The sequence below is a fragment of the Anneissia japonica genome, unplaced genomic scaffold (genome assembly GCF_011630105.1).
Source record: "Anneissia japonica isolate Jap-2015-1 unplaced genomic scaffold, ASM1163010v1 scaffold288184_len555535_cov198, whole genome shotgun sequence".
Lineage (NCBI taxonomy): Eukaryota > Metazoa > Echinodermata > Crinoidea > Comatulida > Comatulidae > Anneissia > Anneissia japonica.
Window position 1 is genome coordinate 163,230 of NW_022698468.1, and position 18,260 is coordinate 181,489.

The 18,260-nt window shown below is 33.1% G+C and overlaps 1 protein-coding gene across 7 annotated transcripts in view; it reads right to left on the minus strand.

Moving 5' to 3' along the window:
• Positions 1 to 14,205: 14,205 nt before the first annotated feature.
• The window catches only part of LOC117102664 (teneurin-3-like), an 86,887-nt gene continuing 82,832 nt past the window's right edge, over positions 14,206 to 18,260 (minus strand). For all 7 annotated transcript variants that reach the window (XM_033243035.1, XM_033243037.1, XM_033243036.1 and 4 more), the window contains one exon: positions 14,206 to 18,115. In XM_033243035.1, the coding sequence (XP_033098926.1) occupies positions 17,375 to 18,115 (741 nt within the window). In that variant the 3' untranslated portion in view covers positions 14,206 to 17,374. The remainder of the gene's footprint in view (positions 18,116 to 18,260) is intronic.

Sequence of the window (18,260 nt, forward strand, 5' to 3'; positions counted from 1 at the left end):
GGCATGGTGAAGGCTGGTTACGATTTGGTGGCACATTGATTGAGTTTTTCATTCATCTGGCAATGTAAATCAGTGGCGTATCTAGATGTCTTGAAATGGGATACTGATATACACATCTAGATGTGTATAAGAGACAGCACGAATGTGAAGTGGGAGGGGGTTTGATGATCAGTTGAGTGGCGCTAATTCGCAAAATAAGGTAATTTTAGGTGATTTTTAACTACCGGTACTTGACCGTGATTTGAAACCCGTGTCAGTATAATCTTAGGTGTAAGCAGTGGTTAACATAAGCAAGAATTTAGTCCAATGAAACTGTTTATCATCTTGATACTTTCCGACGAAAATTGACCCTACCGGCGTCTCCATGGCGTACCCACCGATCGATCTAACGTGACGTTGTTATGTGGGTGTTTTATAGATTATTGAGAATAGTAATATTACCGAAAAAATAGATAAATTGACATTTGAATGACCAACAAAGACAACTGAAGACAATAGTTTGTAATTATAAGTTATTTAGTATGTATTCGGAAAATTAATCTCAAAATCGAGTTGCCGTCCCCGGCGTTGTCGGTGACGTCGTATGATTTGTGTGCGATTTTTACCAATTAACCCCTAAGTAAAAAATAGTTGAGCCATGTCCTTGCAAATCAACCCAGAAACCCGGTAGTTTGTTGGTTGTTTATTGGTAGCGTCCCCTCGCTGCCAAAAATAGTTTTTTGGCAGTTGCATCCTCGGCTGAATGTTTACCTTTTTTAACCTTTAGCTTTTTACAACTTTAGCCGTACTCACCTTGTACAATCTTGTTTTCTAGTGATCTTGTAATTTTAATATTGTTTCGTTTCTGTAGCTTTTTAATGTTTTTATCTGATTTTGTAATTGTTTTTTGTCTTGCATATTGTGATCCAGACTTGACCTAGGCTTGTAAATATTTGTTCTTCTTATTCCATTCTGTATATTTTTATGTCTTAATGAATAAAATGATTTTATATATATTTTAGCGACTTCGTTGGCTTTAAATTACCATTTCGGTTGTGCACCAATCAAATATTTTGTTGTTCCCCCGGTAAATATAAAGCTGAATATAAATTTATAGATTCTTCCCATTGGATGAAAAAATTCACCGTCAAACACTAATTTCCATATGAATGAACAATGCTGTCTTTAAGACAGGGTTTGCCATTTGGCCTATTTGATTTGAGGAATCTGGTCGTATAAATATTTGCCTGGCCGCAACGTTTGAAAAGTCACGGCCAAACTATATTTGTCCGAATCTGGCCGATTTTTTTAAAAGTTTACATTTTTTTCCAATATAGGCCTAATATAACGTGACTTGTTTTGGATAGGCATGTTGTTTTTATTATCTTAAATTCTATATTTGATTCTAATCAAGTACCTTTTACGGTGTATACTTGCACTAAACACTTAATCTATGTTCCCCCTTTAGCCGATTTGAGTAAGAGAGTTTATTTAAAAGATTACAGTTTACAATTGTTCGGATGAAATATATATATTTTTATGAAGTTTTCCTCGTTTAAGGTTTATGAAGACAGTTCAATGCAAGTTTGTAAATATTGTGTGTCTTTGTACGTATGGCCTATGTTCCATCTTAGTGGAGGTTCTATCTCTTTTGAATATAAATTAAATGCAGTACTTTAATTAATTTATTATTGCACACTTGAATTGTATAGGCCTATGTGCTGCAGTGTTACCGTATCGCCATATAAATGCTCGATGTGATCATTCGGGTCCGATGGCACCTCCAATTTCAAGCAAGTTGCATACTTCGAAGTTACATTCAGAGGCGAATTTAGAAAGTTTAGAAAAAAGGTTTGTTTTAACACAAGTTTGTGTTACCTAACTATGTAACTTCATTCTAATTAAAGAGAGCCAGGATTTGCCAATAACAGGCCCTTAAAATTTTTGCTATAGATCGACTATAGTGTACCTTAATATTTAATACATTTAAATCAAATTTAGATCAATCTTAATAATGTGGTTTTAAATAGCAGAGCCTGATTTAGGAGGGGGAGGAGTTGAAAAAAAAATTGATCGCTCAAACGCATTAGGTTATTTTCAGGCGTCTAGAAAACAAAAAAAATCCTCTAAATTCCCCCTCCCCCCTTTTTTTCGACCCCGGCTTCTCCCGCTTTCGGACATCTCTGGATTCGCCTCTGAATTGGCCTACATGCCGGCAACTAAAGAACATAGGCTATTTTAATATTTATGATGTAGCTGGGCAGGTATTTATGGGGATAGATTAATTAAAAGAAGGAAAACAGTGAAAGTTTAACATTGTTCTGTGTATATCATTTGAATTTCTTAAATTTCAAACGAATGACCGCTGATTTTCGTGTAATTTTTGTAGTAATTCAAATGAATATGTATCACTGTTGTCTTCTACTGTAATCGGATTAAATCTGGCCGATATCGAAAAAAGTTTGGCCGAATTTGGCCGTGAGATGGCGTGTGTTTGGCCGTGAAGCCTGGCAACTCTAGTCTAGGCATAGGCCTACACTGTGTGCCCGCGAAAATGCAAATCTTCACAGTAGTAATAGTCTAGAGCATCTGCCTTCCGTCATTGCTAATGAATCTGCGTTGTGCTGTTGTTGTTTTAACCTTCTACATACTCATTAGGTAATATGTTGTTAACATTTACTGAATGTTGTTATATTTGATTTAATGTAAATTTTAAAGGCACACAAGAATCTAAAACACACGGTTGTAGATTTGTAAGAAGCAGGAACGTACCATTTTGAACAGGTCTCAGATGGCCAGGTTCAGGCTGGCTAAGAAAAGTGCGTTGTAAAGTATGAATGACCATTATAGCCAATATTGTTAAATTGTTCAACTAGGCCTAGTACAGTAGTACTGTTAATAATAATATTTCAGACTCAAACAACGCATGAAAACCAAATGAGGCCTATTAATTAGACCTACCCCTCATAAAATGAGCGAGTCTAAAGGATAACCACGGCTTCTGGCGGTCACACTTTGAGCGGGGTCGTGACAAAGTGCGAGCCAGCGAGTCATGCGAGCCAATGAGCGAGCCATGCGAGCCAGCGAGCCATGCGAGCCATACATTTTTAAGTTATAAAATTATAGCAGTTTATGGCCTAATAAATATAACTAGAGTTACAGGCCAAGGCTTAGGCCTAGGTTAATTTATTATTTAATTAACTGTAAAAATAATAATATTTCGTCTCCCTCTGGACAAGACTGATTCTGACTGAGATTTTGACACTTAAACAAACATAATCTCAGCCTAACCGAACGACCGCATTGTGCGAGATGCGAAGTACAAAAACTAATCTCATTAGAGAGGGCGCACTTTATTGACTGTATAAAGTATACATAAAAGCGAGAGTATTCCAGTGGATGCGATCTACAACCTCTGAATTTGCCTAGTAACGATGATTTCGTCGAAAATGGTAATATTTTATGAGAAATAGTCTGTATTTCTCTTCTTTTTTTTTATTCTTTTGCGTAAAACTAAAATTCATGCCAATATTTTTCCATGATTTATAATAATTAGAGTATGCAAATGCATATTTTCTAAAAAAAGTCAATTTTTAGTGAAATTTTGCCGGGAATGGGGCTTTAATTGTTATTCAAAGACAAACACTCGTCTGGATTAAATAAAAAAGAAATGTGGTGGGTCAAATCAAAAACCTTATAGTTAATGTGCCATTCATTTTCCAATGATTATGTACATTGATGGCATTATTAGCAACCAATTTTTAATAATACATTCTATCGAAATATAATAATAATTTTATCCCACGAATATTGGATGATATCTACATTTTTTACTCTGGCAATAAGCAAATGCCACTGGGGGTTCGGCGGACTCTTTTTCTGCATTTTACCAAGTTTGGTAAAATATTATATAATTTCTAATAATATATCCATTATTTTGGTTTTGTTATCTAGGCAAGTCTGCCCAGCTACACAGCTTTTGGCTCCCATCATTGTAAGCGGAGGGGGTACATTTGGAAGCATGCAAAATCCTGGACCAAGGAAGTATGCAAAGCATTTATATTTTATATTAATATATATTTTTTTAAATATACTCTAGGGCCCTTTTTTTTTGTGGCCCTCAATTTGTCGCCTTTTCACTAGATGGAGTTTTCCGCAGCCTGTTATTTTCGAGATTTAACATGTTCTCAGAGATTTTTCTTTGATAACTCAACGTTTTTCAAAATATTGAAGCTGCGCAGTAAATTTGTTAAACTACAGTACACTTTCGAATCTTTCAAGGGATTTTGAGCGGTGCCCGCCAACTCGCACATCGCCCTCTTCGCCATCGCCCTCTCCCCCCTTTCGTCGGGAGCCTCGCACACAATTTTTTAAATATAATTTTTTTTTCAATAACACTGAAGCTGAAATTGCTTAAAAATTAACAGATTAAAAACAAATTGAGGCCATGGAAAAATGTCAAATGATTATTCAAATATGTTGAAATATGCAAATTAACAATCTGTACTGTATTTTGAAATCGGATTCCTTTCCAATGTTATTGTTCTACTTGTTCGCGTTATTTTAATGTACTGTAACTTGTCGGCAAGTCTCTCTTCTATGTTTTGTCAGTTTCAATCATTATAATCATAATATTATGAATTAATTTTCATATTATAACTCGTCATTTGTAATTGATCAATTTTGTAAAATTTACAACCGAAATTTTGAATACCAAGGTGAAACCCAGTGAAATTTCCTACACAGTTTACTGTATATAAAGTTATAATCAAGCCAAACTTATGTTCTTGCCATGTGTAGTGACAGAATAAACGCAATTTAATGCCAGTACCTGCTTCTTCTACAACTATTCATAGGAACATTCCCACAGTTCTGCTGCTATGGAAATACAGATTAAATCAAGAGTTACTGATCTTGTTGCGCGCCGACCTATGAATAGCTCAAACCCTTTGTACGCCACCCAGTCATAACGACTCGACATTACCATTGAAATTGACGTTCGTCGGTTAAAAAAAAAATGCATAGAATAAATTAAGGAAATACCAGTCTCTGTATTTTTGTGTGCAATTAAAATGTTATATTTATTTTCTTATTAAATTAAGTCTCATTTTATTAATTCTGTTTTACATTTGTTATATATGATTGAAAATGGATTTGTTACGACACAACTATCTATTACAATTAAGACAACAAGGAAGTGAGAAACAAAATCAACAAAAACAATTCAATCAATGGAACATACTAACGTTAATAAGTGTAAACGGAAATAATTAGTGATCAAGATATACACTATGTGTAGAATAGTCACTTGTACAGTATATGCTTGTAATAGTGTGATTTTATACACAATTGACCGTACCTTTAGCAAATGGAAGTAGAAATACAGTACTGTATATCTACACTAACGTAGGCCCCCCAAATAATAAATGGCATATAGGTGTCCTCTACACCCAGCCCTAATTTTTGTTTTAAAAATGACCTATCCAAAGAATACAATGCCAAAATGAATGGGAAAAAATTATGCCAGCCTAGCTTACTGCACTAATTTCTGATTTTCATCCTTTATGGAGAGTATTCATTGGGGATTACTGTACAGTATTATGAATAAGGCTACAAATAGTAGGCATAATTGTACACTCATTTATTGATAATACATTATTATATTTAAATGCAAGGTTATTTCCAACTATTATTTCGGGAAAAATATTGTAAAATAAACAATAAATCAATGGATAGGAAAAGCAATTTGAAGAATAAAATAGTATGTTAGAGATCTTAATTCAGTTAATATCCTATACACCCTTGAGTTCATGACCCAGTGTCTAAATTTTACTTTGAAAGCGGCTTTGGAGATAGAATTACCCGATCCCCGGCTGGTGATGCCCCTGCTACTGCAATTGGGCTTTTGGTAACTTGCATACAGTGTATAGCTTGTGTTCCTTTATATTTTACTACTTATTTAAATAAAAGCAAAATGTCGAATAAAATAACTGCCAGTATTTGGAGTAAACTGTATTCAATTTGTGGTAAACCTAGTGCACATCAAATGTTTCAATCTTAGTGCATATGCACATTAATATTTAGGCATAAGGAAAACAGTTTTGTCCTCCATCTCATTTTCAGGTGTCGGCGATTTTGATTTTTTTTTATTCAATAATATAATTTTGGTGCAAATATTTCGTGAAGTGTTTATTCATTTATTAGACCATAAAAAATGTAAATATGTTAAATGCCTATTGAGCAACTACTGGTGAAGAACGGACTTCAAAGGCATCACAAAAAGACCAGCTTTGGCGTTTGTGCTCATTTCCATTTGGCGGAGTGAGCTTTGCCTGGACGAGTTCTCTCCTCACTTAATAATTACATTAATTTATACATCCACAGTAAAGATATGTAGTTTGTTTAGAGATACATGTAATATAAATATTTTTTATTAATGTATGTGTTTTAGAATGGCGACACTCCTCTACATTACGATAGTATAATACATACTCCAAGTATTGAAATGCACGCCATCGTGTCAGGATTCAATATTTCGTCATTAATTGTGTCACCATCAGGAATGAAAAATTATCCATATTTGCAAGCTTATATGCATAAGTACCAAAAGTGTTCGACCAATCAAAGCATTACCCCTAATAGGTGACATAGTTATGAATAAACTGAAGATCAAAGCATCCTACCCTACTGATCAAAGTTACCTACAAAAACACAGAAAGCTCCTTTGAAGCTTTCAGCCAAGGAATGGGTGTAGCCTACGTATAGCAAATGCTTCTTTAAACAATAGTATTTTATACTGTATGCAACGTTATAGACAAAAAAAAGTAGTAACATTCATATCTGATACAGAATACAGAATAAAAAGAACATTGATTGGTCTTGGTTGGTGAAAGCAAGAGTAGCATACAAGAAATTACTTGGTACAAATATTACAAACGGTATATTTGAAAAAATTAAAAAAAAAAGATAAGAAATGCATGCATTAATTACTGTAAACATTAAAAATATTCAGCTAATTATGAGTTGAAATAATAAATACAGTAGGCCTAGCTAGCTGTGTAGGAAAATAAAATCAGTTGCTTATATTGCATTTTTGAGTTATGGAAAACATTATTTGTAATATGAAAATACTACATATTGAAAAAATGAAGACCATTGTGTGGTCAAAAGGCCATGTATATTACAGAAGGTGACTTAATCTAAAGCATATACAAGTATTATATAATTTTTTTTATTCAGTAGTGCCTGCACCTGTTTTAAAATAGAGGGCGGGCTGTATTTAAGCATGCAGACGAAATAATAAATATGTAACTTCATTCCTTTTTGTTCATTCCAGGTTTGTTCATGTGGTGGATAATTAAAGAAATATGCTTTAGAAGTCTTTATTTAACGACTTTAGTCGTAGGTGCTAATAGGCCTAGGCATAGTCGATCACATGCGATATCGCATACGAAACAGATATGATCAGATATTCTATTTATGTCAGTCAAGAGTCGTTAAGAGTCATTATTTCTGTTGTTGGAAGTCGTCAGCGCATTCGATCTGATCAGTGATGAGACGCTTTTCCAAGCAAAGGAATGACTAATAAAGTGCGACTGCTTTGAGTCTAGTTAGTAGCGATAAGTACTGCAGTTTTGTGGTGCTTTCAAGTCGGAAAAGCTGCTTAGCTACTTCAAACGTTATAGATAGTTAAAGATCTTTCATTAATTCTGAATACTTACTACTACTACATTCTTCTTCCTTTAGGTCTATTTAACAGTCAAAAACATCTTTAGAATATGAAATAATACTTAAAGAAATATTATAAAAAAAACAGTGAAAATTTGTAAGCAAAAAGAATTTAATAATGAATTGCCTGTATTTGAGGGAAGACGAATGAATGAATGTTTTTTCCCCAAATTTGTTGCCATTGTCAAGTGGGCTATTACATCATTGATGCTCTCCTTTAAAAAAAATGAGGGTGTTATGCAGTGGAATAGAGAAGGGGTGACTACAAACTTGTACTACTAGTTCTCTACCATTAGAAATATCCCAAGCACGAAAATGGGACCACTACTTCAGCTCCACTATGTTTGCCAAGTTTTTAAAATAAACATCAGATGCCCAGAATTGGCCCTCTATTAACAGTATGTTTTCAAAGCATGAGTGTTCCTAAATAATATAGGCTTATTCGGCACAAGGTCCAGAATGTCTAAATGGGCTCATGTACCCTGAGCCTGTTCCATCCCTCTCCCCATATAATTATTTATTTCCCATCAATCACCCTCTCCCCATGTCAATTAATACTCAACACCACTACTGTAGGTATAGAACTCAGACTTGGCGACATTCCTATTCACTTAAAAAATGCTTGTGTTATTAATTCCAAAGATTAATTCTAACGTTTTTGCTGTATTCCTAAAATTGAGATTAAGTACAGTTATACAATTTTACTCGAATGACGTCTCCACTTTAGCAATTTATTTTTGAGCAATGTAGCTGGCCGGATCTAATTTTAACCTACTCTCTGAGAGAGACGGCTTATACTATGATTGTCAGCGAATTTTGAAGCCTTTTTTTTTCTATCAGCCTTCGTTTGTGACGCGTTTAGGCTGATTTTGTAATAATATAGAAGAGAAGGTCTGGAAAATTTAAAGTATGAAGGGTTTTTGTTAAAATGTTGTTGGGAAATATGCAAAATCTTATGTTATTTTATCATATCTCTTATCATTTTAATAGGGTGTCTGATGAAAGTGTGTTCGTCATTGGTCAGATTGCAAATGCCTGTATATTCCATATTGTCTATATCAACCAGTCACAGCCTGGAATGGTAAGCTTTATGGCTAATATTGGGTCTGCGTTGAGTCTAGTAAGCAGCAATCTGGGTGGTCCAGTGAGAGAGAAAAACAATGTGTATGTAGGCTGGCCGCTTAGATAGGCGAAGACGAACCACATAGGCTGGCTGGGTATGTGTAGTAGATCAGATACAGTATTGCAGAAAATGTAAGCTATCTTTTATGGATTCAAACTAATCATTGCTTTTATATGTGTATTAAACCACACATTCAAATCACTGTGTTTTTAAAGACCGTTTAATTGTATGTCCCATTGTATTTCTGGGGTCTAACTAATGATAACGATGTGATGACAGTAACAACATAATAATTGAAGATAGGGCGTGTTGACTACACTATAACAGGCCTTACTTGTTTGTCGACGTGGTGTTAACTGCAAGCAATGCTCAGGCTCTCCTTAGACACCGCAGTTCGACGATCAGTTGTAATGTGCACTTCAAAAGTAAAGCGTACACGTCTCATTATTATTAAAATTAACGGACTACTATTATGCAATCAGCCTGTTACAGTATCTGTCTTTATATGTTTTCAAATTTTCAAACCAAGGTATTTGTATGAATTATGTTTATAAATGTGGCTACTGTAATACTTATTGTCGTATAGGTTTTTTTAAAAGATTTATTAGAATAAAAGAATGCCATTAAAATATAGGTTTGATTTTGTTCTGTTATTTTTTTGTAGAGAGGCATGTTGGTACAGTTGGCAAGAATGTTAAGAAGCAGTGGTGTTCAGCTTCAGGATGGGTAGTAAATTTGAGAGAGTGGATAGCAACATAAGAATACAGTGTGCTGGTAAGTGGAGAAATATTGAATCTTTTCATCCAATGGTGATATAGCCATACTGTAGTTAATAATCTCAATTTTGTTTTCATAAATGTTATTTGTTATAAAATTATTGTTTGAAATATTTTTTTCTTTTTCCATTCTCTTCACCATATAGGGCAATAAAAAAATGCTGTTAAATACATCCACCAATTGTAAATTAAAAATTGTACTACATACGTGGTTCTTATCTCCTCGGTTTTACAGTTTTTCTTATTTGTGCAATACGCCTCTTCCACGAATTGGTTGACATCTTAAAGCGATGACAAACAACCCAAGTCAGTGGTGCGTAACCAACAGAAATAAGATGAGCTTTGAGGCTAAATTCTTGTCCTCATGACAACAAGAATCAAAACCTCAAAGCATACCTCATTCCTGTTGGTTATGCACCACTGACTTGGATTGATTATCATTACTTCAAGATGTCTACTGATTTGTGAAAAAGGTGTATACAATCATCAATGTCATAAATTATATTAACACAGTACAGTATTATGAATATTCAATCTGATAGCATGGAGGAGTAACCCTCCATGCTACCAGAATGCTGTACGAGAAGGCTGTGAAAATTACATTGGGATGTCTTATAGTCAAGTTTTATCCAACTGACAGTTGGTGTTGAATATATATAAATACAAACCCTATGAAATAATGTTATTTGAGGGACAATTAATTTTAATTAATATTACTCATTTATTTTTAAACCATTTTTATCATTAATGTACGTCTAAATATTTGTTGGTTAAATCTAATATCATTTTTCTATAACCGGCTGTTTGCTAGTTGACTCATTTGCATAATTCACCAGACCATTGTCTCATTACAATGATGTAATTTAATGTTAATGAATATTCATTACCTGACACTTGAAACTACAGAAATCAGAAAACTGCTGAAATGACACCACAGCAAGAGCAACTTCAAGATAGCATATATATCTTTCAGCAGGCCAAAGTCAGTAGGTTGCACAAGGGTGTCACTGCAGTAAGTTGTAAGTTCCTACTGCTTATATATATATATAATTAATATCATATATTATATTTGATATATATATCACAAACATATATAATACATATGTGTTTTTGTGTGTTGACCATGATGTAATAGATTGAAACCAGCTTCATACAGTATATATAAAAAAATAAGAAACTTTAGGAGAGAAAAGCAATATTTTGACCTATCCTTAGATATATTTAAATATATATATACATTTTTATATTATAAAGTTAACATATATTACATATATACATCATTAATGTAAGTCTAAATATTTGTTGGTTAAATCTAATATCATTTTTCTATTACAGGCTGTTTGCTAGTTGACTCATTTGCATAATTCACCAGACCATTGTTTCATCACAATGATGAATATTCATTGTGTGACACTTAACTACAATAATCAGAAAACTGCTGAAATGACACCACAGCAAGAGCAACTTCAAGATAGCATATATATCTTTCAGCAGGGCCAAAGCTGGTGGGTTGTACATGGGTGTCACTGCACCTGCTACCACTTGAATTTGACACTTAAGTTACTTGTATCACTAGTCTCAGCCATCTATTTCATGAATGTATAATAAATGTCTATTTCAGTGCAGACTTCCCACAATTCATCTGCACACAGGCTAGCATTAATGTCCATGTAGATTAAACCTTTTTTAGCCCACTCTTTGAGGGAAAATCTGTGAAATTGTATGTTTTTATATCATATCTCTTACCATTGGGATGAGTTTCTTAAGAAAGTATGTTCGTCATTGGTCAGATTGCAAATGATCTCTATATTCCATATTGTGTGTATCAACCAATCAACCAGCCTTGAATGGTAAGCTTTATGGCTAATAATGCGTTGAGTCTAGTTAGTAGTGATATGTACAGCCGTTTCGTGGGTGCAAGGCTGGGTGGTCTAGTTGGAGAAGCAGCTTAGCTAGGCATCTCTTAATTACACTACGGTACAGCTAGACGAAGACGAATCACATAGGTTGGCTGGGTATGTGTAGTAGATCAGATATTACAGAAATGTAAGCTATCTTTTATGGATTCAAACTAATCACAAGTTGCTTTTATGTGTATTAAACCACACATTCAAATCACTGTGTTTACTTGTATGTTTTGTAGTTAAAAGTGTTAATGTTCCTGATGAACTTAAAAATAAATTTACATTGAATAGTTTTACATTGAATAGTTTTAAGTATCATCTTAAGAAGTCTTTGGTCTTGGTGTATGGTAATTAATTAATTATCTTTTTTTCTTTTCTTGCTCTCATTTCTATTTCAGTCTTGTGTTCTTATGTTCAAAACTGGATTGGAATTATTATAATTAATTATTATTAGAATTTTATCAATCTGTGATTATATTAGTTTAAATATAGCTAATCATTGGTACCGGTCACTTTTCCAACTGTTTTGTTAAAGGTGGCTATGTCTTACAGCTCTAATTGAACTCACTGTAGCCTCCTTCCATACAATGTATTTTTTTTTTCAATTTGCATTCTTATGCAATACTGTATTGTATGGAAAATAAATGCATATTTGATTTGATTGTTCAATACATGTAAATAACAACACACTCCACGACAACACCAGCTCCCACCGACAACCTCAAAACGTTATAGGTAGATAGAGATCTTTCATTAATTCTGAATACTTAATAAATTTACATTGTTCTGCCTTAAGGTCTGTTCAACAGTCAAAAACATCTTTTTTTAGAATATGAAATAATACTTAAAGAAATTATTAAAAAAAAAAAAACAGTGAAAATTGGCATACATCCAAAAGAAACCGTTTTAAATGAAATCAAATTTTTGAAAGAATGAATTTTTTTTTAAAAATTGGTCAACACTTTTAAAGATGGGTTCACTTGTGTTTTACGCATCAAATAGATAAACTTCTCAAATCTGCTTTAGTCTTTTTAAAAAGTAATGGGACCACACCAGAGTATTTATTTTGCATAAATGCATCAAGTTTTGGATGGGTTCATTGCAATTAGAATTCATGCATAAAATCGGTCTAAATTACATTGTGTTTAGGAGTTATGTTTAGGAGTACAGTATATGGTATATTTTTAAATCCAAAAAATGCCCCTATTAGAAACATAATGTTTACTAGTTTAGATCAGCTCCATTTAAAATGAATTAAAAAATATATTGGAAAACAAATAAAATTATTTGAGGTGGAATGGTTCACATTTACTTCTTTACTTTACACATGTAATGGGTTTTCATTTTAGTGGACGGGTATACATTAGTTAGATTTTATGCATAAAATGGTCATTGAGTCACACAATGAATATCAATTATTTATACGTGAAAGATTTTCCACATTATATATAGAGTAGGCTATTAGAAAATGATTAATTTTCCATTCGCGAGGACTACAATACATATTTCCGCATTCCCTAGCTGCGTCCCTACCCCCTATCAACGCATACAGGTAAAGTTTGTCGGGTTTGTCCACTTTTGGATCCGAAAATAGCAGCTGGCAACATCCAGAACTGATATCTTCCATCAAGGGACAGAAACAAGATTTACAAAATAGCAATGAGAAAGCCTATACTCACCTCAGCCAGGGGCAGATTTAGGGGGGGGGCCCAGCCCCCCCTTTTGGGAGGTAAAAAAAGAAAAAAGAAAAAGAAAGAAAAAGAAAAAAAGATAGCCCAGACCGCCTCAAATGTTATTTTCGGGCATCTAGAACACAAACATTTTGACCCCCTAGGACATTGTTGTCTCGATTGGCCCAAACTTCGGCCCCCCTTTTGGGCATCTCTGGATCCGCCCCTGTCAGCCCCACCATGGTAATGATGATGTCAGAACATTTTGGAAATATGGTTGATTTAATATTATTGGGGACTAGAGAGGAGAGCAAATTTTGGAACTTCATATTTTTGATGTCACAATTTATTCACCTTGCGTTGCGGAGAACGATGATTTCAGGATTTTACGTTGGTTACGGGTTTGCACATGCGTATTTTGATTTGTTTAAGGATATCGCCCTGCATGTTGGGTACTAACGTTAAAAATGCGAAAACTACCTAATAGCAGCTAAGAGCCTCTACCCGTCCCCCTCAAACAGACAATATTTAAACTTGGTGGGATATTGGAATTCATAACTACCTCACTATGGTGAGGTGAATAATTTTTGAAAATATGGCATTTCTAGATCCCAAGATATATCAGCTGACAACTACCCCTATTCCAACCAAATGGAGTGGCAGATAGCATACCCACCTCAGCTCCACTGTGGTTGATTGCAAGTAATTAGGCCGGCTTGATACGTATAAATAGTTATAAGTGTTGTTTTAGTGGTGGTCTGACTGAAGCCTCTAGGATCCTTCAAAACATAGTGGTTTATGGAAAAATACATTTGTGGAGTAAGATTAAGTACTCATGGCCTTGTTTTGACTGGTCAGTTGGATTGATGCTCAGAAAAGGGGAAACACTAACTGTTAAAACAGTTCTGGTTCTTGAAGTTCATCATATATTTATCATCATCAACGTCGTCATCGTTGCCATCATAATCCTCATCAGCATGGAACTTCCATGAAACAAATATAACTGATAACCTTTTACACAATAATTACTTTATGACAAAAAATGTCCTTTTATTAATAAACATGGTAAATATATGTATATTCATCTCTACAACATAAGCAGCCTTTACAAATCAAGGGAACATGATGAAAAAGGAGGAAAAAAAAAAATAAAATAAAAATAAATATTGAAAATTGAAAGAAAGATAGATATGTCAAGGATCACCTGTTCCCTGGCAACAACATTTGTAAGTACTCATCTATCATATTTGGAATAAAACATGTTAGCTTTATAAATACAGGTAATGCTAAAACTTTAAACGTGGTTAGCTTGGCATCTTTAAAATTGACAAAAGAGCTTTTTTTTACACACACACAAACACACCACCCACATACATGACCCTTCTTAAACATGGCCATATAAACAAGTCTTTCACATTCAGCTAGGCTGCATGATTACAAATGCAAAGATACAAATCACATCATTTTGTTTAATTGCTCATGTTAAAAAAAGTTATTTGGAGGGCGCCCTCAACAATTATGCAATTAATATACCGCCCTCTGTATTTAAATTGCAACTGTATGTTGACTATGAAAGAAGCAATTACTATAGGCATAATTAATAATTATATTTATTTTAGCAGGTAATAAAAAGTACCTAGTAGTAATTAATACAATATTATTGATTATTTAATTACAGTATTATATGCCAGTAGATAGCTTCTTAACATGTATTTATCATGTGGTTATAAAAAAAAAACAACCTAAAAATTTAAATGCGACACACTAAAGTCTCAGCAAAACTTATTACTTGAATTCCTTTATACAACATCAATAAAAATAAAAAAGAATATTTAAAAAATCACAAAATTTAATATTCATTTCACAATTTTATTCATATTTATTATGTACATATTCTAACATCTCTAAATTCTTGAAAGACGCGAGGACAGGGTTAATTAGAAAATCAAAGTGCTATGAAAAATATGTTGAAATCAGAAATTTTGGAATAAACACAGATTAAATATTAATTGTTAGTAAGAAATTAATAATAAATTATTAATTTATCTATTAAGTATTATGTAGTAATTAATAAATTAATAATGGATTAATAATTAATTGTTTACAAAAAGTAAATTGCAACTCAAATAAAATCTCATCCCAAAGTCTATAACATGGGAAGAACACATTGTCAAAAAATAAATATTTACAAAACAATTGCTTTAAAAATATAAAGCACACAATTATGGTAGCAAATAATTAATAATAAACTTCAACATTAGAATTAACTACAATATGGATAATTAAAATAGTTTGGTTTTAACAGTAAAATAAATGGGAATAAACTAATACTAATTAACAAAATCACTGCTTAAAATTATTAAATTCAAGGTTGTATGATGCCATTTGTTTTTACTAAATACTATTACATATATTTTACATTTTTATCATTTGAAAAACATTAGGACATGTATAATATACATATTTGGCACGTAAATATGAAGAGAAAATGAACATATTACTTAAAACATATTTTAGCATACTCTTATTGTATCAGCTTTACAGTTCTGTCTCTAAGCCTGCTTAAGACAATGGAAAAATATCAACAAATAAATACATTAAGCTAGGGCCCTTTTTTCCACAACCTGTACACATGTAAAAATATTCAAAAGATACCATTAAGTCATCCGATTGTAGACATAATTAGCAAAATGTCAATAGTAAACATTAAATAATGAATAATGGTTTCTTTCTGACGAGAAACCATTATGTATGTGATGTACAAAAACAAGATGTTTTTGTTTGTTTTTTTCCCCAGATTGAAATCAAGGTAGCATAAGGAAATCTAGAAAAATACAATATATATACAGTGGAAACTAGTACAAATATGAAAGCCCTGTCCAGACTATCACATTTGATTTGACAAAAACATGTGACATGCCTAAATATGGTCATGATGACATCACATCATCACCATATATAGGCACATCATGACTATACATGGACAGGGTTTTACATTTTTACTGATGATTGACACCTTCGGCATGATAGATGATAAGGGAAATAGTTTAAAACTCATTTGCATAATAATAGTAGGAAATCAATAAACTATTGAATTCTGATTATTATTATTATTATATAAAACAACCGGTAAAACAATATGAAATAATATTGTATCAGTCCCAATAGATATGTATTTTTCAATATCTATTATTTAATACTGTTTTAATTATCTAAATATATTATCAGTTTACACTACTGATAATGGTTGGAGAATTGTACAACACACAAGTTTTGACTGTCATTAGCAATTGTCTCAATAACAATTGCACACTTAATGATTTCTTCAATCAACTATTCCAGTATAAATTGAGTTGTAAAATTTCATCGATATAGTTTGTAAAAAAGAGCCAAATCAATCAATTTATTGATACAAAATAATTGTAATTACGTGATTAAGTATGTGATTGTCCAAAGTCTGTAGACATTGCCTGTGTCTTAAATTTGTGTATCCTTTCCTTAATTTCTGATAAAATTCAGTCTTTTTTACTGAGAGAGTTCAAAATTTAAAAAAAAGGAATGAAAAAAACTAATCAATTGATAGCCACAATTATTCAATTTGATAAAACAATAAAAAATAGTCTATCAATCAACTTATATTAATTAATGGGTACTTTTTCAAATATTATATTTTTTGTATCAGAAAACATTAAATATACAGATTTTATTGACAAGCAAATTATTATAAGCTAATCAATCAGCCATGTCACAACCAACAATCAATCAATCAATCATTCTACACACATAGGAGATAGCAACATTCTTTATCTTTACAGAAACAGACAAATCAGTGTCCATTTTTGCTGCTTATAATATCATGCAGTGTTTTCTAAATTTCACTATTTAAACCTACTAATACACCTAGCACCATCTTTTTTCTAAAATCTCAAAATGCTTCTTTGCTTGGGTCTCATTTTTTGTATGAAAAAAAAAACCAAAGAAGGTTGCAAAAACAAATTATGAAGAACTATTGCAAAACAGCTTTCCTCCCTCAAACACGACAAGTCTCAATGTTTTCAGATACTGTATTAAACATAGCAGTTTTTCTTAAACATCAGCTGCTATTTGTAGAAACAATTTCTTTCAAGATGCAATAATTGTACATGTTTCCTTTGAAAAGTTCAATAAACAAAAACAAAAACAGCTAGCAGACTATCATCGCATTATTGGGTGAAACTTGGCTTCTTCAGGCGTTAAAAATGTTATACTATTTCCATCAAATGCAATCTGTGGGTAAGTGGAGATATCCATGACGTAATACGAATCATATTCAAGGAGACTTCCGTGTTCTATAATCTGTCTCTTCTCCTCGGCGCTCCACTCTCTTCTTCCTTTCTTCATATCTATCAAATTTGCCTGCTCTTTCTTCCAGGCATCTTCAGTTGCAACCAACTTTGCGTATTCCAACACTTTTGCAGTGGCGTCACTGACACTAACGCCGTAATATATATGCCAAACGGTATTGTCCGTACTGATATCAAGTCCCCGATGATCCAGCGACCTCTGTACAACCGTTATATTGTATTGTCCAATAGTCCTTTGTGAAAGACTTTGTGTAAGTCCAAATAATCCTAAATCATTCATAAAACCAGATTCTTTCACAAGGTAAACATGTTCCTTAGTGTTGTCATATTGGCGAAGATGTTGCAAAGGAATGGTTCCGCTCAAAACAGCTGCAACGTTCCTGTCAATGTTGCTGCCACCTTCCGGTGGCTTGACAAGTAAGATGCCTCTCTTCAGCGAAAGCTGGAGTCCAGCCTTTGAGCGAAGGTTGGAGCAGCTCTTTGATGTCTGGTCAAGAACGCTGGGTATAAGCTGCGTTGTCGGGTTGGCTTTGAAGTGAATATTGAATGCATCCAGTTGGTTGGCAAACCGACACATTGGTGATGTTGAATCCTGTAATAAACACACATAATCATTATTCAATCATATTGTGGAAGATAATGGTGCAGAGGTAAGTCCTCTGGATTTCACTGGAGTGATCAAAGGCCTGAGGCCTTTTTTTGTTGTTATTAGTCAAGGCAATTTATCTGCATTACTT